This window comes from Anas platyrhynchos, chromosome 11 (assembly GCF_047663525.1).
Source record: "Anas platyrhynchos isolate ZD024472 breed Pekin duck chromosome 11, IASCAAS_PekinDuck_T2T, whole genome shotgun sequence".
NCBI classification, from domain to species: Eukaryota; Metazoa; Chordata; class Aves; order Anseriformes; family Anatidae; genus Anas; species Anas platyrhynchos.
Window position 1 is genome coordinate 14,628,106 of NC_092597.1, and position 21,189 is coordinate 14,649,294.

At 36.1% G+C, this 21,189-nt stretch overlaps 1 protein-coding gene across 4 annotated transcripts in view; it reads left to right on the forward strand.

Moving 5' to 3' along the window:
* SPPL2A (signal peptide peptidase like 2A) overlaps positions 1-21,189 on the forward strand; it is a 28,892-nt gene that overhangs the window by 2,711 nt on the left and 4,992 nt on the right. The window contains exons 2-16 of one of the 4 annotated variants that reach the window (XM_038184887.2): positions 1,107-1,226; positions 2,406-2,588; positions 3,370-3,459; positions 6,600-6,733; positions 8,970-9,121; positions 12,132-12,228; positions 12,505-12,606; positions 13,302-13,383; positions 13,707-13,781; positions 14,513-14,569; positions 14,727-14,780; positions 15,191-15,290; positions 16,175-16,252; positions 16,573-16,733; positions 18,868-18,901. In XM_038184887.2, the coding sequence (XP_038040815.1) occupies positions 1,107-1,226; positions 2,406-2,588; positions 3,370-3,459; positions 6,600-6,733; positions 8,970-9,121; positions 12,132-12,228; positions 12,505-12,606; positions 13,302-13,383; positions 13,707-13,781; positions 14,513-14,569; positions 14,727-14,780; positions 15,191-15,290; positions 16,175-16,252; positions 16,573-16,733; positions 18,868-18,901 (1,519 nt within the window). The remainder of the gene's footprint in view (positions 1-1,106; positions 1,227-2,405; positions 2,589-3,369; positions 3,460-6,599; positions 6,734-8,969; positions 9,122-12,131; positions 12,229-12,504; positions 12,607-13,301; positions 13,384-13,706; positions 13,782-14,512; positions 14,570-14,726; positions 14,781-15,190; positions 15,291-16,174; positions 16,253-16,572; positions 16,734-18,867; positions 18,902-21,189) is intronic. The other 3 variants (XM_038184888.2, XM_038184886.2, XM_027465878.3) reach the window with 3 other exon arrangements.

A 21,189-nucleotide genomic window follows, 5' to 3' on the forward strand; every position in this document is an offset into this window, starting at 1 on the left:
GTGGCAAATATAATGGATTCCTCTGAAGAAGGTTTCTTGCTATTCAAACCAGGCAGGCATAAACCTCAGAAACAATATCATCACATGTTTTTCTTTTCTTAGTAGGTCTCACTTGCTGTAGAATACTGATATGTTAGCCTGAGCAGAAATACTTCTGTAGCATTCATTGATTAGTATCGTACATCTGCCAAATATTTGGGATTTACCCCCCTGCCATGCCTACTTTTAGCTTAGTATCTCAGTATTCTTTCAGACAAACCTGAAGTCTACAACAGGATTATTTTTTTTCTTTTTTTAATATATTGATACTTCCTGATGTTAAGGTCAGTCTTTTTCTCAAGAAAAAACAGTCAAAATGAGATCATCCAGCATTTTTCTTAAGGTGATGCTTGTTGGTTTTCACTACTCTGCAGCTGTAACTACATCTAATCCTCAATCAGTTTGTTGATCCACATAGAAACCTGGCCTTTATTAATATATTAACACTAGGATAACACATGTAATATACATTACTTTCATGTACTTACATATATAGTATACAAGTAGTACAGTGTTAGTGTATGTTAATCACTAAAATTAACACAGGTTTTAAAATGTGTATGTATTTTATAGTAAATACGAGAAATTATGTTACGTGAGGGACTTTGAGAGTAATCTAATGAGATTACTCTAAATGAGAGACCAGGATTTCTTTAGACAAATTCTTTTTAAAGTACAGTAATTGGTCTCTGTGCTTAAGATTATTTAATTAGAAAGTATTCTAGGTATTGCCATGTAATACCTTTACTAGTAGGGGATATTCTAAATTTTGCAAACAGGCAAGGACTTTAATCCACTTTTCTATATCCTGTTTTAATGCCTTTCTATGTAAAATCATACACTTCTCTTGGAAAGTATAGGGTTCTGAATCTGACTAGCTCCTCACTAGTTTTCCATCCTGCTCCCCAGCTACCTCTCTATCATGAAACTAGCCATTGTACAAGTAATTTAAATGTATGTATATCATCTCTAAAGGCTCTTTCTCTTTCCTGACAGCTTTTTAGGAGAAGACCTGTGTACTCATGGTCTAAACTTTGTTTAATTTGGAACACCTTGGTTTATTTCAGATAAATGCAGATGAGGGAATCCTGCACGCTTCTGGAAATGGTGTACCTCCAGTAACAAAGGATTACTGCATAGTTTACAATTCTAATTGGATCTCTCTTCCAGACAGTCTGAACAATGCTGTAAGTAGTTAAGAGTCGTATTTTCTAAGAGAACTACAACACGAGATAAGTGTGGGTCAGCTATAACTGGTCTTCACATTTTGGTGTTAAATTGGTACTATACTGAATACAATTGCATCCTCCACCCACAGAAATGAAAGATCTCTGTGTACTAGTAGAAAGAGATCCATATAGAGAATGTTTCTGTACTGTAAAAAGTAATTTTTTAAAGTTTATAAAGATGCTATTCTGTCTGTGCTTAAAACCAGATTTAAATATGTGTTTTGTTTTTTTTTTTCTTTGGGTGTCAACAGTATATCCAAGTTTTAGATTTGGGAGTAAATTTTTTTTTGTTTATAAAAATGTTGTAAACTTGTGAAAGATTTCTTATATCAGTTTGTCATTTTGCTCTCCCATTTAACTGTCTTGTAACTTTTCTTATGTGGTGAAAGAGGAGATATTTCAGATGATCTTGGGTGTGAGGCAGAAACAAATATTTTCTTTAGGCATTTTTCCTATAAACAGGAGATACTTAATGTTTGGAAGTGATCAAGGCAGCAGTATTTTTCTCATTTCTCCTCCTTCCCTTCTGTCATTCATTAGCAGGTTTACTCAATGCAAAACAGAATAAAAATAATTTGTCAGTCCAAACATCTTTGCTGTTTTACTTTGGCCACTGAGATGTCATGCCTAACTAAACAAAACTGACAAGTTTAAAATCATTGTCAATCTTGAACTGAAACTTTTTTTTTTTTTTAAAGTAATACATTTTTAAGTTTACCAACTGTTTCTGAACAGGTATTATACTTCAAAACTCTGGTTACATTATATCAGTTAGTGGTGGGTTGCTTTGTTTGTTTGTTGTTCCCCTGAAAAATCTGGAAGTAACTTGAACTATATGCTGGATTCTCCAGAACTATAGGCAGTGATTTTTTCTACGTAGCCAGAGTTGTATGTTTGAATTACAACTGCTGGGAAACTGTACTTAGAACAGCCAGGTATTTTGGCTATATGATGTTCTAAACATCCGTCAGTATTGTCGGCTGTAGAAACTGCTGCCCTGATTTTATATTTCTGAATCCGTTATTCCTTTCTGTTATGCCTCTTTCTGGCAAACCTCCAATTAGGGATAGTCTTACAGATAAGCTTGCATTATCAGATTTGCTTCTTTCATGCTTTCTGCTCCTCTTCTCTTTGCAGACTTTTAGGACTCTGGAAAACCTGACTTCTACAGTACTCTGCAATTCTTCTGAAGTTCCTTCTGGCTTAATGAAGGACAAAGCAGTTGTAGTGATGAGAGGAAACTGCACTTTTCTGGAGAAAGCAAGAATTGCTCAAAGATCAGGTGCTAAAATGCTGTTGATTGCCAGTAAAGCTAGGCTGGTAAGTTACAAACTATGATTTTCTTTTGTAGTAAAATAATATCCTATCTATTTGGTCCAAGTCATTGCTGTGCAGAGATAGCTCAGAAGTCCCAGAAGCAGGGGACTACAGGAATGTGTGGGATTCCAGCATGAGGTAACCTTCCCCACTGAGCACAGCGCTAGTGCTGCTGCTCTTCAAGGGACCAAAGGGGTCATTCTGAAATAGCTCTGTGCAATGCTGTGTTGCATCATCTAAAAGTATCCACAGCTGAACTTCTATCTTTCCTTGTATCTTTAATCATACTTATGAATGCAAATGCTTGTCATTGTCATTCCATAATTTCAGCAAACTCTGAACTCCTCATCTTCTTAGATATTTTGTTTTAAACACATGACAAACGTAAAGTATTTCATCCGAAGCTGGAAATAAAGAAGGTATGGAGATGCTACAGATACTTCTGCTTTTGTTGTTCTCCGTTACAGCTGCAAAATATAAATACAAATATTTGCAATTTCAGAATTTGTGTGATTATCGTGAGGTTATTTCCTATGCTTCTAAAACAAGTTTAAAAACCAAGTTTTGTTTATTCTTTATAATACTATAAAAGCACGGGACCTTAATAAATCCAGATGTGGTGGTAACATCACCTGTTTTGACCAAAGTACATCTGTCTTCATTAATCCCTAGGAAAAGGAGATGAACTAGCTCAATTTTTCTTCCTACAAATTCACTGAAATTTAAAGGATAATCTGCACCTGTTTGGGCTCAATACACTTACCACTAATACTTTCTGTTCTAGGCTCCTCCTTCAGATAACAAGACTGATTTTGAAAATGTGACTCTACCAGTTGCTCTTATAAGATACAATGACATTGTGGATATGCAGCTGGTAAGTAATATAATTTCAGCATTTTATGGTTTGTATAGACTTAGGTTTTTGATGAAATAAATAAAAATTAATATCAAATATGAATGTCTTCCTGATTTGGATGGGCATAGATAAAGATTCACAGAAGGGGATGGGTATTAAATCATGGAAAGACTTCCTTCTTCAAGTCAATTTAAGAGAATGTTTAATTAGAACACTAAGAATGGGACACAATAATGGTTTGAGGGTAATCTTTGAAATCTTCATCCTAAACAAGATAAGCACCCTTCCAGTAGACTTGTATAAAATTGCAGGTGCTTGGCAAATGTCAAGAGCTATAGGCTGAGAAGGCTATTCCTTTTGCACAGAAACTAGAACAGCTGAACTTGTATCAAGCAGCATGATATTTTGTAAGCAAGCAGTACCTTATAAGGTTGGATCTTAAGGATATTGTATTTTTGTTGCCTTTATAAGATCATAGGCTCTGTTTCTATAGCATGACAGCATCTGTTATACACAGGTTAGGTGGTATAGTTTGGTTTTCTGCTGATGAGTTCATGATGAGATGCCAAGTTTATGTCTTTAAAATCTGGCAGTTGTGGTATCTCCTACACTTGCAGGGGGTTTTTGTTGTGGTTTGTTTTTTCTTCTTTTAGTTTCTTCTTTTAGTTTCTTTTCCTTGATGTGTAATATTAGGATACAGAATGTTGCAGAAAGTTTTAAAGAAAACTATGTTTTCTTGGGTGTGGAATTTTTGTTGGTGGTGGTTTGCTTTCTGTTGTTTTGTTTGTGTATTTAGTGTTAAATAGCTTTGCTAGGCAGGAGTTGCACTGCACATGTTTTTCTATGAATAGCAGAGGCTAGCAGTAACCTGTGTAGTTTTAGCTCCTTGGATTAAATTTGCAAGCTTGTTTCACCATTTCTGCTCTTAACCTTCAGAGCTGCCGTGGGAAGTTGGCTTAGGTAAGTATGTGAACTGAAACTGTCCCAAGATATCTGGGACTTTGGTTGTTTTCTCCTTTTTTTTTTTTTTATTTTTCCATTAAAGTTTGGTTCTTATAGAGCATTGATGTGACTTGAAGGTTTGCGGTAACACTCCTCAGTCTGCCCTAATCACTGAAGAATACTGAGTTTCGGTTTAGGTTGTCCTCTTTCTTGAAACTTATTCATTCAAGGAAGCAAGCATTGTGTGTTTAGCTGAGTGATTTTTATACATGCCCTGCTAACTTGGGGGGCAATTAGGGCAAGGTTAGATCCCTGATTTGTTCTAAAACTTCTCTGCATCACTTGATTGGCTAGTGTGGTTTAGAGTGGTATCACACAGAATTGCTCCTGTGCAGCTACAATAATTCACCAAATAACTTTGCTAGTAGACAAGTATGCCAGGTGATGTCTCATGCTGCTGTTGAATTGAGGGGGAAAAATAATTTTTGTCTTAAAGAAACTGTCTTCATAAAAGTAGTAAGAAACAAAGCCTTGCCTACAAGTGATCCTTTCCTAGTTCTGATGTATTTTTTGCCATGGTTTTGTCATGTCACTGGCAGTAGCTGTTAGGGATGATATGTACTGCTTAGAAGCTGGCAATCGTAGTCTTCCTAGTACAGCTGCATATTACATTTTAATGCTCTTTATGGCTTCCAATTCTCTCTTTTTAACTAGAAGAGAGAGTCAGCACAGTCTGAGGGGAGACGGTTGGTGTAAGCATTCTTTTTACTGTTTCTTAGAATGTTTGAATTGGGTTTGTGAGGAATCTTGTCAGTTTTAGAGGCCATTTAGGAAGTGAGCTGCTCTCTTGCTGAGCTGTTACCTGATGGGCTGTATTTGGTTATAGTGCTCTCTGTGGTAGCAGCTGAGATTTCAGAAGATTTCAGAAGTTTTCAGTGAAGAGCGGAACAAAATGAAGTAATTGTTCTTGATTCTAATGTGAATTTTGCTTTATTAAATTCATGGAATTTAAAGGAAAAACTGGGATTAGATGTATTGGAGTTGAATACGAAAAACGTATAAGCCATTAGTTTTTTTCCTTTTGTCTTCCACCTACAGGGTACTGTAATTTGTTTGTTTGTTTTGCCTTTATGTAATGTTATATATCACTTCATACAGTAGTATTTTACCAACACTTAAATTTTCTTTCATGTTTTCTAAAAATGTGATTATCTGAACTGCCATAACTTGAGGCAAATGAATGATTGACTTCTTTAGGCTGCAGTAAGGTTAATTCTGTAATTAGATAATTCAGATGCTGAAATGAATCTGCTGTCTTCACATATGGCCCATGTATTCCACTACACTACTCAGCTTCCTATTCAGTCTCACCACTGCCAATTTGATCTTCCTGTAGCCAAACTTGCCCGACATGTTCATCTCTTCTTTTTTTATCCCACATCCCACCGTTAACAAATCTGTTCTACCACATCTCTGAAGTCTGTTTTCACTGCAGTGTTGCTTTAGGTGCCTTGACTTCAACAACAGCTAACCTTCCTCACTTTCTGTCAAATTGTCACCCTTTCTTTGTTCAAATCTCACCTTTCAGTCGCATCGAAGCATTTAAGTTATGTGAAATTGCTTTCTTTTGTTTTTGAATCCATCTCAAGTTGTGTTTGTGAAAAATTATTTTTAAATCTTTCTGTCACCATGAGTTTTTACTGTGTCCTGTCTGAAGCATCTTGTCTTTGTCTGCGCTGTGAGTTTTGTGGCTTCAATAGCTAGAGGCAGATCTCTACTCATATCTCAGTGGACCTGTGAGTCTGTATTTCAAGGTAATTGACTCCAGATATGCCCTCCTGCAGAACCTAAGTCTTTGGTAGCACATGGTATATTTGTGGGATAAAAAGCATTTGGATCAGGGGTAGGTACAACTACTCAGAAGCATTGAAAGATTGCAAAGAAGTACCGTTTTGCCTTGTGGTATCCATATTTACCACAGCAGTAGTAATAAATCTGCTTTCTAACCTGATTATCTGGGAAGGTGGCATGGTAGACACTGCATCTTTACAATGACCAAGACAAGAATATGGGATATGTTATGCAGTAAGTTGAAAATGTCCTTGTTACCATTATGTAGGGTTAAGAGCAGGAAATCGTGTTGTGTGCCTTGTTGGAAATTAAGCGGTATAATTTCTTTCTTGTCTTTATGAAGTAATTTGTATGTTCTTTTTCAGACTCTCGGAAATGACATTAATGTGACTCTATATTCACCGCCTTTGCCAGAGTTTGATTGCAGTATGGTTGTCATCTTCCTAATTGCTGTGTTCACTGTGGCACTAGGAGGCTACTGGAGTGGAGTAGCAGAACTGTAAGTCTGCACGACAGAACTGCTTATATTATGTAGACTACAAGTTTTGTGAAATCTCTAGTTATGATTAGTATGACATGATTTTTTTTTTTAGGGTGATTGAGGTGCAATTAGATGCTTAAGCTTCTTGATCATCTATGTAACCTTTAAAAACATAACAAAACTGTTGTGACCTAAACTGCTTAGGGTTTTCTGCTTAAAATCATGAGTCTTTGATAACAGTATTTCTGGATGAGAAGAATCTGAAGAACGGTTTGACAGGCATGCAAGAAAACATAACATAATGTACGCTTCCCTTTCTACTTTCCTGGTGTCTTCCTCTGCTCTATCTCTCAGTAGGTCTTCAGGGAACCCTAAGCAGTAGGTTGTAAAAGTCCCTGAGTGATAATGCAGCTCTTGGCAGGATGAGTGAGAGTTAATGTAGTGACATCGGAATATTCCGTTATCTGTGGAAAAAATACACATTTTAGCAACACCTTTAAAATCCAGTGATCTAGGAGGTACAACTGTAAATGCTGTCTGCACTGGGGACCTGTACAAGTGCCTTGTTCCAGCTGGCTGAGCACCACCCAAGAGGATGTCTCCATGCCACAGCCCTGTCACTGGCAGCACTGGAGAGCACAGTTGGGTTGTGTCTGGGTGGCTCCAGCCAAAGTCCACCAAGGCTTATCTGCCTCAGCTGTGTGTGTTATCTGGCAGCAGAGCTGGGGCAGTAGCAGCTATGGGACTAGGCAGGGGAAATGAGACATAAGGGTGTGTGTGGTATAGCTTGTGGCAAATGCAAGGAAACAAGCTGGTAAGAGAGGTTTCTGCACAGTGTTGGGAGAGTGTGCAGCTTTGTTTAGTGAAGTGAAGCACACCAGGTTAACAGAACTGGTTTTACTCTGGGGTTGAACTGGTTGTAGCTGGTCTTTCAGAGCATGGTATTATCCTGTAGCATTTCTTGTATGTCTGTGCACACGCAATGTGCCAGTCAGTGTACTTTACAACAGAGAACAGGAGATTTAGGTAGTAGTGCTTTGTTCCCCACAACAGCAGGGAGTGGATTGTATGTGATAACTGCGCCTTCCTCTTTCCCACTAGTTGTTATGCAAATATTAAGTGATTTTTTTTATTTTATTTTAAGATTAAAGAAATAGAAGGGGGGATTCTTTTTTTAAAGGCTAGATGTGATTATGCTTCTTTTTTACCCTACAGTGCTTCAGGGTGTGGCTGCACTGAATGCTAAAATAACAAAATGTGATGCTGTTTCCCATATTGGGGAAAAAAGTCCTAATGTAATTACATTAAATCTGTTAGAAGTGTACTTTCATAAGTCTAGGGTGAGTTTTTTTTTAAGCTGCTTATTCAAAGCATGTTCTCTGAGAAGGTGATTCATCTAACAAAGTGTCTTGCTCCTATGGGCTTTTTTCTTTTGAAGGTAGTTGTTTCAGTGCTGAATTAAGCATTTTGTAGGTAGGCCCTGGGGTTTGTCGGGAACACGCTATCTGATGGGCAAGTTTCACTAGCGCCTTTACTTAAAGAGTAGTAGAGCTGTCTGCTCAAAGAACAGAGTAAAACATAACAATTTGGCTCCTGATTTGGATGGTGTGGTATAAATACGGGGTATGTAAGCACAGAAATCTTACTTCCGGTGAACATGTAAAGTGTCTCGTTTAACACACACACACGTTCATTTACTCTGTAATTATGGGGTATAAAGGTAAAAGAATTAGTCATTAGCTAGTTTCATTCTGCTAACATGAGGTGTTTTTGCAGATGCTCAGTGTTATATAATTGAGGTTTTAAACACATGGATTTTAATTTTTTACAGAGATTGACTACATTTAGCCCAAGATACTTTGTAGTCAGAGGTGATGTGCTAACAAAGCTGAGTACGCGCATCCTGAAGAGGTTAAGAGTTTTTATATTGGGCAGCTTTTCCTCACGCCGATCAGGATTTTGATTGGGAATTCTCATTAAAGTTGGCAATCCCAGTATTGTTGTAAAAGAAGGGCAGTTAAGAATCTTTTCCTTGTGATCTATGCTAAGCTAGAAGTGCACATCTCCATCAAAAAAAGTGGAGAGAAACTCAAACAAAAAGCGTACCATTTTTTCTGAAAAGCTTGAATTCTGATAATAATAAGGTTTAGACCTAAATGCCGTTGGTCAAAATGATTTGTAATAAAAAATTGTGATTGTAGTAAAAGTTTACCATAATCTCTCATCTGAAGTAAGTGTCATTTTCCTAATACAGTGAGAATTTGAAAGCAACAGCAAGTCCTGGGGAGAGAGAAACAAGACGGAAAAAGGAAGAAAATGTTACTTTCACTCCTCTAACTGTTATCTTGTTTGTCGTCATCTGTTGTGTAATGCTGATCTTACTTTATTTCTTCTACAAGTGGCTAGGTAAGAAAGAAAGGATAATCTCCTTTGTCTTTTTTTTTTCTGCATGATTTTAAGTGTCTAAGTCTGAAAAGCTAGATTTCTAAACTAAAATTAATGTAACTTTATTAATTGTACTGTACATCTATGAGTAGAGGGTTGAAAAGATGTAGCTGCTAATTAAAAACGAAGGAAGAAGCTTTCTTCTACTGCCTTAGAGTCTGCCTGGATGGTGCTTATTCTGAGTGAAGTAATGTGGAGGAGAGGTGACTGGTGACTGCCAACAAAAAAACAAAACCCACAAACAAAAGTAAATGATATATGCTGATGTTTTTAGGAGGATGTCAATGACACTTTAATAGTCTTTAGAGTAAAAGATTTTTGGGGGTATCGCAACATTGACCTTGAGTTTGTGGTTGCAGTGCCCTAATTGAAGTATCAAGCTAAATGGCATTCATTCCCGTAATGGAATAAACTGAGGCATACTAGCAATAAGGCAATTTCTTGAATGATGCAATTCCAGTAAAACTTAGTTTCCAAACTGTTGACTTTTTTTTCTTCCTGCCCTCAAATTATGCAACCAGAAAGCATGTACTGTTTTAAATCACACTTCTTAGTGTGAACAATGTGTCTTTCATTCTGAAAGCTTCCTGAATTCACTCTTTCCAATAATTTGTTACCAGGTTACTGTCCTTCTTCTGCGGAAGAAACTTCACCATGCTGACTTCTGATTTTGTTTACATTTGGTTAACTTGATTCTATGGGCATTGATACCTTGGCTAAACATGTCACAAAAAAAAAAAAGACTGATGAATCTTTTAATTTGATTAAAAGGTTTAGCTTAAAAACTTCCTGTTTACTCCTAGTTTCAGGTGAAATTTTGGAAGAAGTGATGAAAAAGGTCTCTTAAAGGGGAAAGGGAGAGGGGACTGGAGTGAAGAATGAGGCCTCTTAAAGGAGGGGAAATGAAAAGGATAAGTTAGTTGGGGACAGGAAGAAATGTGAAGGGTTCAAAGCAAATATGTAACAGATTTTTGTGAAGAAGCCTTAGTGTCTGCACTTTGAAGCAGATACAAGCTGTTTCCATGGTATGGTAAGCTGTCCTATGGGAAAATTCTGCGTATAATTACACATAAAACCAAACAACGATAAAACCCCACTATGTTGTGATCACTATAGTGTGTGAATGTGAGTCCTAATATCAGTACTTGGAGACAGCATCGAGTAGTCAGTAAAGCTAGAAAAATTCACTTGCTGCCAGCTTCTCTGTGTAGACTAAATCCCAGATCTTTATAAGTTTCTAGGGTTCCTTGCATATTTTATGTCTAAACTTAAATAACAACTTAAGGTTTGGGCTGTTTTCTTATTTTTATTTTGTTGTTGCTGGTATGATGCCTTTCTGGCGCTGGAATGAATTCTGAGCAGGTCTGTGTTAACATAAAACTCAAAATCTGAAGGTACTACTCATATTAAACCAGAGGGTGTGGAGGAAAAGCAAATAGTTTTTAAAAAAATCCAGACACTCCCTCAGGTTTTCTCGCTTTTATTGGTTCTGTTGCTATCTTGGGTTCACTTACAAAAGTGCTCAACCTTTTATAACTTTACAGATGGAATAGTATTAAAAGCGTATGATCTTTAAAGAAATCACAATGGCATAGTGCTTTAACACCTTGCAGTACTACAACAGAACTATCTTGAATGTACAAACCAGAATTTCCACAAGTACGGATAAACTTTTGTTACAAATATACCATAATCATGGTCTTTAAAGCACAACACCACTACTGACACAATTGTGCATTTTTCTGTTGCCGTACTAGAGGTGCTAAGTGCATTTGCTTAAAGCAGTAAATTTAAATTTACTTCACCCCTGTAGTTTAATTCTGTAACTGAAGCACCAGAGGGGGTGTTACCAGCAAAAAGCTGCTCCTTTGCTCCCCTGCAGTGGTGTGGGGGAGAGAATCAGAAGGGCAAAAGAGAGGAAACTCATGGGTTGAGATGGGGACACTTTAGTAGGTAAAGTAAAAGCTGTGTACACAAGCAAAGCAAAATGAGGAATTGGAACATCGCTTCCCATCGGAAGGGCAAGTATTTGGCTACTTCCAGGAAAGCAGGGCTTCATCATGTATAATGGTTATTTGGAAAGACAGACAACATTACTCCAAATGTCCTGGGGACTTCCTGTACACCCTCAGCGTATTTGCAGGTTTGCAGCGGTGTGTTATCAATGCTGCCTTGGTCACCAATCCAAAACATAGCACTGTAGGAGATGCTATGGAGAAAATTAACTCTATGCCAGCCAAAACCAGTACACCTGTCTTGCCTATTTTTCAGTAAATTCCCTATAGATGTTAGAGTCAATTTCTAGCCAGACCTTTGTTACAATAAAACAAAAACAAAAAACATGTAAATAACTGTTTTTATTGTCCACCTGTATTTCAGGGTGCTTAGAATAGGCAGTATACCCTAAGTTGGAACACAGTGTATGAAGTCTCTTCCCAAGGAGGTGGTTCCTAGCTAATCAGAAATTTTGGAAGGTGTATAGTATCTTAAAATGCTATTTAAATCATCAGTCAGAGCTAGAGATTGCTGAAATTTTTATACATTAGCAGACAAGATGACTACAGATATAAATTTGAAGTGAGGAGTAAGTATTATCAGTAATTGAGAAGGCTGGCAGTTGTAAAAGAGCACTTCAGTTTTAAACATAAACAAAGAAAAGTATGTGAAGGCAGTTATCAGACCACTTTTCTCCTTAAATAAAGGAAAAAAGTGTTGTTGTTTTTTTTTTAATAAAAAATAAAAATATTAAAAACTCAGGTCTTGAAGAGAACTCTTTTCATGGAAGAGACATTTCAGAATCTATCACTATGCAGTAATCTGTAACTGGGGTCTCCAATGACAGTGTACCAAGTAGCACTATAGCTCTAAACAGTTTAAATCATATGTGCATCCTTGTGTTTGATACCTGTTTGCTGTATTTGCTCCCATTGTATTTTGTCACTGATTCCTACCACCCATTCTTTTTATCTAGTGTATGTTATAATATCAGTCTTCTGCTTGGCATCTGCAACAAGTCTGTACAACTGTCTTGCTGCACTAATCGGAGAAATACCATTTGGACAGTGCAGGTATTGGACACCTTTCAATTCTTACAAGGTTTCTTTTGTTGTTTTTTTTTTTTTTTTCTTGTCGCTACTAGAGGTAGTGTGAAAACATGAGTGTAGTTTGATAAAGTCTGCAGTTGGAAGAATAATGCCACCCACTTGAGCGCTGATGAAACAAAGGGGTGGGAGAGGGGGGTCTCTGGATGAGAACACTTTGTCAGTTTAAGGACCTGTGGACAGCGCAGGCAGGTATTTTGGCTGTTTTACGCTTTCTTTTTAATTTAATTATTTTTCTTTTAGAATTACGTGTTGCAACAAAAATATTGAAGTGAGGCTTATCTTTCTCGCTGCATTCTGCATAGCAGCAGCTGTTGTTTGGGCAGTGTTTCGAAATGAAGATAGGTAAGTGGTGCATTCTAACTTGAAAGGGTAATATGAATAAACGTCCTCAAAAACCCTTCTCATCTCATAACACTTTCTGGCACATGGCGTCCTTCTAAACTACGATGCCTAGTTTAAAAAAAAAAAAAAGTCATAAGTATTTATGAAGCTTAATAAGTATGGGAGTAATAGAGAACAAAGCTATACAAATGAACTGTGTGGCAATTTGGAGTTGCAAAAAATTTTGAAGACGAGGAAGAACTAGCTTGATTGCCAATGATCACCATAGAGGAAAAAAGTGCAGAAATGGTAATATAAGCATGAGACCCTAAATAAACATTATAGTAAAATCCTAAGAAGCATCATGAGCCACATAGTAAGCAGGGCTTCCAGTCAACATGTGTTGAGCAAGTGAGCAGTCATGCAAGGGAATGGCAAGACCCTGCTGTAGCCTCTGCTGTATTCATTTTCTCTGTGCCACACTGACAAAGAACAGTTACCAATTTATGATCAGAGGCTAGTGAAAATTGTTGATCTTGAAACTAGTGTTTTTGTGGTATTGGTAGCAATACTTAAAAAAAAAAAAAAAAAAAAAACCACCTTGTTTTCAGTTCCCTTTTGCAATTTTGCTACCTACAGAAAAATCTAAAAAAATCATTATACTTAAATACCAGCAGTAAGTTGGACAATGTGTAAAAGTGTGTTCTTATATTTAGGTGGGCTTGGATTTTGCAAGATATTTTGGGAGTTGCTTTCTGCCTAAACTTCATCAAAACACTGAAAATGCCCAACTTTAAGGTACTGTAAATTGCATATTTTAAAGTATTTTAATGCCACATGTATAAGTTTAGCATCAAGAAGTAAGTTTTTAATGCTCAAGAAGTATTGGAAAACAATAAATTTGCACAAATTTTAATTATAATAGTTATTTTAAAAAATATTCTAATGTTATGCTGGAGTAGAAATCTTGGTGTAGTGTGGGTTTTTTGTTTGTGTGTTGTTTTTTTTTTTTTCTTTCTGATTCTTTCTTTATTTTTTAATGTGGTGATACAGTAAGGGTACCAAAATGTAATTATGCAGTCTTTGAAAACCCGTGGTATTTTTTTCTCTCTCCTTTCCAGTCCTGTGTGATACTACTAGGCCTTCTCCTTCTATACGATGTGTTTTTTGTCTTCATAACACCATTTATCACGAAGGTATGTCCATGAATTTCTCTTGAAAATCAAAATGATGTCTGGTTATTGTGGCAGCATTTTTGTCAGATGACTGTTTTTTTCAGTATTCTCGATGCAGAAATGCTGTCTTCCTTTTCTTTTTTCCTGTTCAAGGCAGCAGTGGTTTAAATTTCTGCCTTGCAAGGACCATAGATCATAATGCTTGCATAGGTGTGATAAATTTTGTTAAATTAACAATTCTCCAGCAGTCTTTTGGCCAGAAATATCCTGTCCCCATTTGTGTGACAGGGTGATGACTAGCAGTGACTGTTCCCCAGTTTTCTTCCTCCTTTTGCTTTCGACATCCTTTTATGGAACACTCTCTAGTACTTTCTTGCAGTGCTGATTTGCAGTGTAGTATGAACTATATGCAAACATACTTTCTTCTATTTGGAAGCAGAAAAGTCACGTCAGAAAAAGCTAACACAATTTTATCTAAACACCCAGCTACACCTGGTGGGTTTGTGTTGTTTTTTTGTTTGTTTGTTTTTGTGTATGTGTGTTTTGTTTTTGTTAATCATTTTAGACTGGACTATGTGTTTTAAATGTAAAACAATACTGTATAACACTATTATATTAATATATTCCTTTTGACATTTGGGATTTTTCCAATCCTGAATTGTAAGATGAGGTGCAAGAAGTTTTTTGTAAATGTAATATGAATGTTTTGATATATTAAACCACTAACTTTAGAAAAATAAACTGAATTTCAGAATGGGGCAAGTATAATGGTTGAAGTTGCAGCTGGTCCCTTTGGAAACAGCGAAAAGGTATGAATAGCTGTTTTAATATGTGCAACATACCAATACTGACATTTTGTAGCTAATTCATAGCGTGCTTTTCAGCATAACTTTCTCACAAAATATAGCCAGCTTTTGCTATTTTCTTTTAAGTATTAAATACCTGTTGACTTGGGTTTGATCCTAGAATGATGGAAACTTGGTGGAAGTCCCTACTGAACGCTCAGCTCCCCATGAGAAAGTAAGGATTGTATTTCAGATACTGGATTTTTAAATCATTCCCTCTGAAAAGATTATTCTTTTGGGGAAAACCTGACTATCCAAATTTCTCTTCAGGGCCTGGATATCAATACTGTATAGTTAGGATAATAATCCAGACTTGCTATTCTCATTGTATGGTTAAAAATAACTTAAGACAACATGTGGCGTGTACATATTATTTGTAAATCTGAAATTCTAATTTACATATTGCCTTAAGCTTTATCCACTCTCTGTGATGGTTTCTGGTTTTTACTTTAGGTCCTACCTATTTCGAAGTCATGAGTTATGATAAATTAATGATATTTAAACTGTTTATTCATTAAAAAAAATCCAAACTACCAGGATGCTTTATATTAGATTTATGTGGGCTTGTGAAATACTGTTTTACAGTTACCTGTGGTTATTAGAGTGCCTAGACTTGAATACTCTGCAGCGACATTGTGTGACATGCCATTTTCTTTGTTGGGTTTTGGAGACATTATTGTCCCAGGTGAGCAGATGTCTTTGGCAATTGTAATTTAGGATTAAATATTTTTTGGTTTTGATTCTCAACTGACTTATGAGAGGGATTATTCTGCAAAGCATTTTCTAAATCAAATACAGCAGTTTATATTGATTTGTTAGCATGGAATACAAGAAAAGCCAGAGTATAAGAAAGGTTGGTGTGCTACAGTCTACTTAAATAATGAATGTTGTTTTGCTTTGCTTTAGTGTTGTGTTTTGTGAAAATACAAGTCCCACAGATAAATCCAGTTGTCAGTGTTAATGAAATCTTATTAAAATCTCACCAAAAGCAAGTATTTTGTGACTCATAGCATTATTGTGTCATAAACTATGAAATTAGAGGTGAGGTCATGGAAAATGTTTTGTCAATTTTTTCTACCTTAGAAGAGTTGAATTTTGCCATAGCTGAATAACTGAGTGATGTGCAAATTACTTAAGCACAAAGCTCCATCTCGTGACAAGACCACTCTCCCTTTTCTTGTGATCTGTACTGAGGCAAAATTACTGACTGTTACGAGTGAGCATTAAAATCCTATTGAAGAGAAGTATTAAAAATAGGTGTTACTCTTCTGTATTAGTGCATTCAAAATTGAAAGTAGCGCAAAATTCTTAGCTTGCTTAAAACAAAAACAGAACCTTCTAATACCACCCTTTTTAGCATATTTGCATTGTGGTTTTGATTTTCAGTACTTAATGTAGGATTTCTGAAACTGGTTCTTGGCTTTACAGAAAAGAATTGAGAAGAAGATAAAGCACAGCAATGGGAAGCCTTAGTATAATTTCTTCTTATGCTGCTTTGATTTGGAGGACTGGGTAGAAAAGAATTCATGGCTACATGTTTCATTAAACCATTCTTTTTCTTTGTTCAAGGGCTTCTGGTTGCCTATTGTCGAAGATTTGATGTTCAAACAAGTTCTTCTTCTGTATACTACATTTCCTGTACAATAGGTAAATCATGATTTTTCAGCTATTTTAATCTTCATCCCATTTTTTTTTTTAATGGCAGAACTAGATAGTTTTCTCCAGGTGAATGTTCAGTGTTGTCAAGAATCTCTGTATAATCTTCTTAATGTGCCTGCTCATACTTCAAGTGAGTGTTCTTTATGATAGTTGCTTTGAGAAAGCTTGCAAAAATACATAGCAACCTATTGTCCCTCCTTACTTCAATTAGATCAGCAAGGTACATGCTAATTAAAGAAAAGTTTTTTTGGCTTACTACAATAGTTATTTAATTTAAAGATATACTTGCTCTTGATTGTGTTTTATAGCTTATGCCGTTGGTATGGTGCTGACTTTCATTGTTCTGGCATTAATGAAGATGGGACAACCTGCCCTTCTCTACCTTGTACCATGTACACTCATTACTAGCTCTCTTGTTGCTTGGAGACGCAAAGAAATGAAGAAGTTTTGGAAAGGAAGCAGTTATCAGGTAGGTTGGATATCCTGAATATTTTATTGTTAGTAATTACTTTCTGTATTTGCTTCTGTAAGTACTTGGTAATACAAGCACTCCATTTTTTCCTCTAGTTTTGATGTTGATTAGTCTCAGAGAAAGAATAATCAGAAGGTCGTGACTCTTAGAAAATCTTAGCCTAGTAGTTGACGTGACAAAATGAAGCTTAAGGAACCTGAAATATCTGGTTCAGTAATCGTGGAAGAAGGTCATTTATTCAGTTGTTTGTTTTTTTTTTTCTTTTAAATGTATTTTGTGTGTGTTTTAACAGTGCTTATCTATCATCTTATGTGGTATATAACATCTGAATTGCAGATGTGATTTCAATCTGCAATAGTAGTCCTGTATTAAGAGTCAGTTCAAAAGTTAGTGATGCACTAGAATTTTAGAGACTAGTTTCTGTGCATCACTGGTGTCTTACATTGTCAGGATGGTATGGAGTATTCAGCAAAAAGATTTTGTGTGCTTATGTAACTGTTTCCTATCCTAGCATGCACACATACACACCATGTTCAGGTATACTGCAGTTCACCTTTGGTCATCTCTAGCACTACCCAGGAGCCATAGTACTTAAAATCCCACCAGCCATCTGCCTCCACCTGTTGACATGAGTACTTTCCTCCTGATCTTGCCATAGCTGTGGTAACTGTATGAGTTAGCCCCTGAGAGCTGGCATTTATTGTAAGATAGTCAAACTTCAACATTACTCTATATTTATTATTAGAGACCTGAAGTCCTTAATAGTGAGTTCAGAAATTATCTCCTGTATCTAGGCTGTGCTGAACTCGGCTCAGAGAATGGATAGGGTTTGTTGTCAAAGTTGATGGTGAAAAGGAGCAGCTTTTGCTCTTGTTCAACTTCTGGATTGCAAAGCTAAGGCAAACAGTGGAAGCCAGGTGGTGGTAATTTCTGTAAATGTAAAACTGCAGTTCTGCAATTCCTAAAGCATTACAAATTAAGCATTGCCTTCTGTCAACGTAACTGATATTCTGCACCTGCATAAGCTGAAGTCTAAGTCTCAAATTGCTTTGGAGAAGATCTTTAACTAATACCCTGTTTCTTTGTCAACAAAAAGAAGTCTTCTCCTTTCATAGAAGCAAATAGATGTGTTTCTCTGTAGGTCAGAAATACTCTGGTTTACCATGCATTTGTATATAAATCAGTGATTGCTATTCTGAAATAAATTGTTACATGTCAAAGTTCAGTAACTCTGGGACTGTTGGAGAAATAAGCTTCACTATTTATTTTCCTCACAAGTTCTGAGTAAGATTGGCCTAAGTAAACCTGGCAAATCTCATAAGCAACAAAAATTGCTTGCACTTCTCATAGTAAAACTCATACTTGGAAGAATTATGTTGCCATAGTAGTTATTTCATGTCCTTTCAACTGGTTTCTTGAAGGATTAAAACTGTTCTGAACTTGAGCTTGTTTTGAGGTCAGATGATCACATTCCTGGCACAATTTATTGTGTTGATTTCCACCCCCTCTACACCACCTCTGAGTTAGCCTTGTCTGTGATTGGACACCTTAGTAAAACCTATTTTTCTATAAGTTATACAAAAACTTTCTGATGAGCTTTTCTATATTTTTGTTTTCTTTTCTTGAGAATGTTACTCTCAAGAAATTGCACTCTCAAAATGCTGTAGTGTTGGTCTTTTCTCATATGTTGTCCTCCCAATGTAAGGCTGCATTTCGAACTGCCCTTATTGACATGAACAAAAAAAAAGGAACACAACCCTGATGTCCAAATCTTCAGGTTTCCACACTCGTTCTGAGGAGAAAAAATATAGAAAGGCAACAGAAGACTATCTTTTGCTAACTTTTGCCTGCTGAAGCAATGGTAATTTGGACTGGACTAGACATTCTCCATTGACAAGGGGTGACCAGACTTCTGTAGAGATTTGCTTCATCATGGGAACAGAGAAACCTTGCAGGTTAGGGCAAAACATCCCTAAGATAGGGGTACAGCAGGATGTGCAAGGTATCAGATGACTAAACTTCATATTCACTTCTATTTGCTTGTAATTCATTAGTTAGCTTTCTTTATTTGTGTTTTCTGATTTTTTTTTCTTTTTTATACGATTTTAATAATGGAATGAATTTTATTTAGGTGTTGGACTCCACCAGGACGCCTTTGCTACAAGGTGTGATTATAGCCTTCTTTTAATGCAATTTTAATAATTTTTTTTTTTGCTCTTTCCCCTCTGCTTCTTCTTTTCATTCTTCTTTTTGTCTGTTTTCTTTTTCATTTTTCTGAGTAATTCATAAGAAAAAGGTAGCAGTGAAGACAAGCTGTGAAAGTAAACCTGCAGTTACCCTTAGTTGTCTTTTCCTGTCAAGAAATTATGGAAAACTTAATATAAGGTACCTATGGAGCCATGATTCGTAAGATTGAATGTAGGCTTTGTTTTCTTTTTTACTCTATAGTTTCCCAAATCCCTTGGAGTATCTTCAGCTACTTAGAATTGATGGTGGTTGTGCTTTTGTTAACTACATGGAAGCTCCCCTGCTAATTCTTCTGTGCCACTGCATTGATATGAAAACCTGCTTAGAGCTAAACAACAATTTTATTGTCCTCTGTCTGTTATAATGTTAAGCATTTTAATTCATCTTTATTAGCTACCTCTATAGTCTATGATCTTACTGCTCAACAGTACAATTTATCCCTTACTGTATGGAGTTCTTGCAGTGGGGTAAGGAGCAAGGATTCAGACCAGCTTTTGTGGTCTTGCTGCTGTACAGCTTCTAGACAGCAGTGAGAAAGCAAGAAAGAACCTTAATAGGCTATAGCTTATGACTGCTAACACTGATACAATACATATTTTTCACTGTCTACTGTCTTATTCACAGCATGTAGAGAGCAATACAGTCTTTTAAATTTAAACTTCTTGCAGAATTTAAGTATTGATATATAACTTGAATTACAGTCAGCAGGCTAGATTTTCAAATGTATTTATAAAGCGTAAGCTGTCTGCTGTATGCATTGAAGAAAATTTGAGGTAGTGAACTCTGGCTGACTGTATCTTAAATACTGAACTAAAAACTACTTTTATCTTTAGCTTCTTTCTTTTCTAATAAAGAGTATTTTAAGTCTAATTAGAAAGTCTGTAGTAATTAAGAAATTATAGATACAAACACAGGAGGCGGCTAGCAAGTGGGAAGAGTAGAATGCAAATTAAAATCAGATGGCCGGACTGTATTTTTATAACTTAAGTCTTCTGTCCTTCTGTGTGCATTCAAATTCTTGCATAGGATTACTAAAATCAATTTTCAAGTTTCTACTTTATATATTTATACATATATAAATATATTTACTTCCTAAGATAGTTCTAAGATCCCATAATTCTTATTTGAGAGCATTTCTCTTATTGCATAATGATAGTCTTAAATTCTAGTCCTGCCATGTGTTTGTTTGGTTTTTTTATGAAGTAGTCTTGAATTGTAAAGAGTCCCTGCATAGGAAAATATCTTAACAATGGACTGAAAGAAAGGGATTTCTTAGGAGAAGAACGTACCTACTTCTCTACCACCAAGTGGGCAGTATTGCTGCTGTGAAGTGTATAGTAAAGATTTTTTTAGGTTTTCTAGACGGCTTATACTTCTCAAATATGTCTGCATGATATACTAATGTTTGTTACTTACTTCCCAGTTATCAACTTAGAAAAAAACAAACTGTATTTTTAAAATCTCAGTATAGTCTATGAAATCACTTCTGTAACATCATGAAAAATCTTGCAGAGTAGTAGAACTTTGAAGTCTTCTAGAGGTACAAATTGTGTTGCAGCCTTTTTAGAATTTGTCGTTTGAAAGTGTTTAGGTATTTATTACCTGTTCTCGAAATAATAAATCAACAGATTTGTCATTGGCATGTTAGGCAGTAAGCACCTGCTATTTAGTACTGTAAGTTTAAACCATGTTTTTGAGATACTTGCACATTAATCAAAGTTAGAAAAGTTAGAAAGCTTTAAGAATTATATGAGTGTAACATCATCAGAGTCAATCTTGGTTTCAAGTGTGTACATAGGTATTAACCTATTCTTTTACAGGTAGAAGTTGGGATTACCATTTCTAGTTTGGCTGTGTGCGTGTGTAGCATTTTTTTTTTTAATAGTTCACCATGTTAGGATCTACTTTAGTTCCAGAGTTGTTTTATCTGTCTTGACACTACCTACCATACAAATAAATAAATAAATAAATAATGTTAGGAATTTGGATGTGGGAAAAAAGCTGATGAATTTCTTCCACTTAAAAAATGCTTGTCAGCTCTCCACAATGTTCTGTCTGATTCCTTTGGCTCTTCCAAGGCTTGAGATGACAATTCTGTCCAGGATTTTAGCACTGTGCCTTCATCTTGATGCTCGTTGTCATAAAGATTCCTGCCTCTTCTGCAGAGGTTTTGAGGACATGGTTGTCCTGAGAGAACCTACAAGCG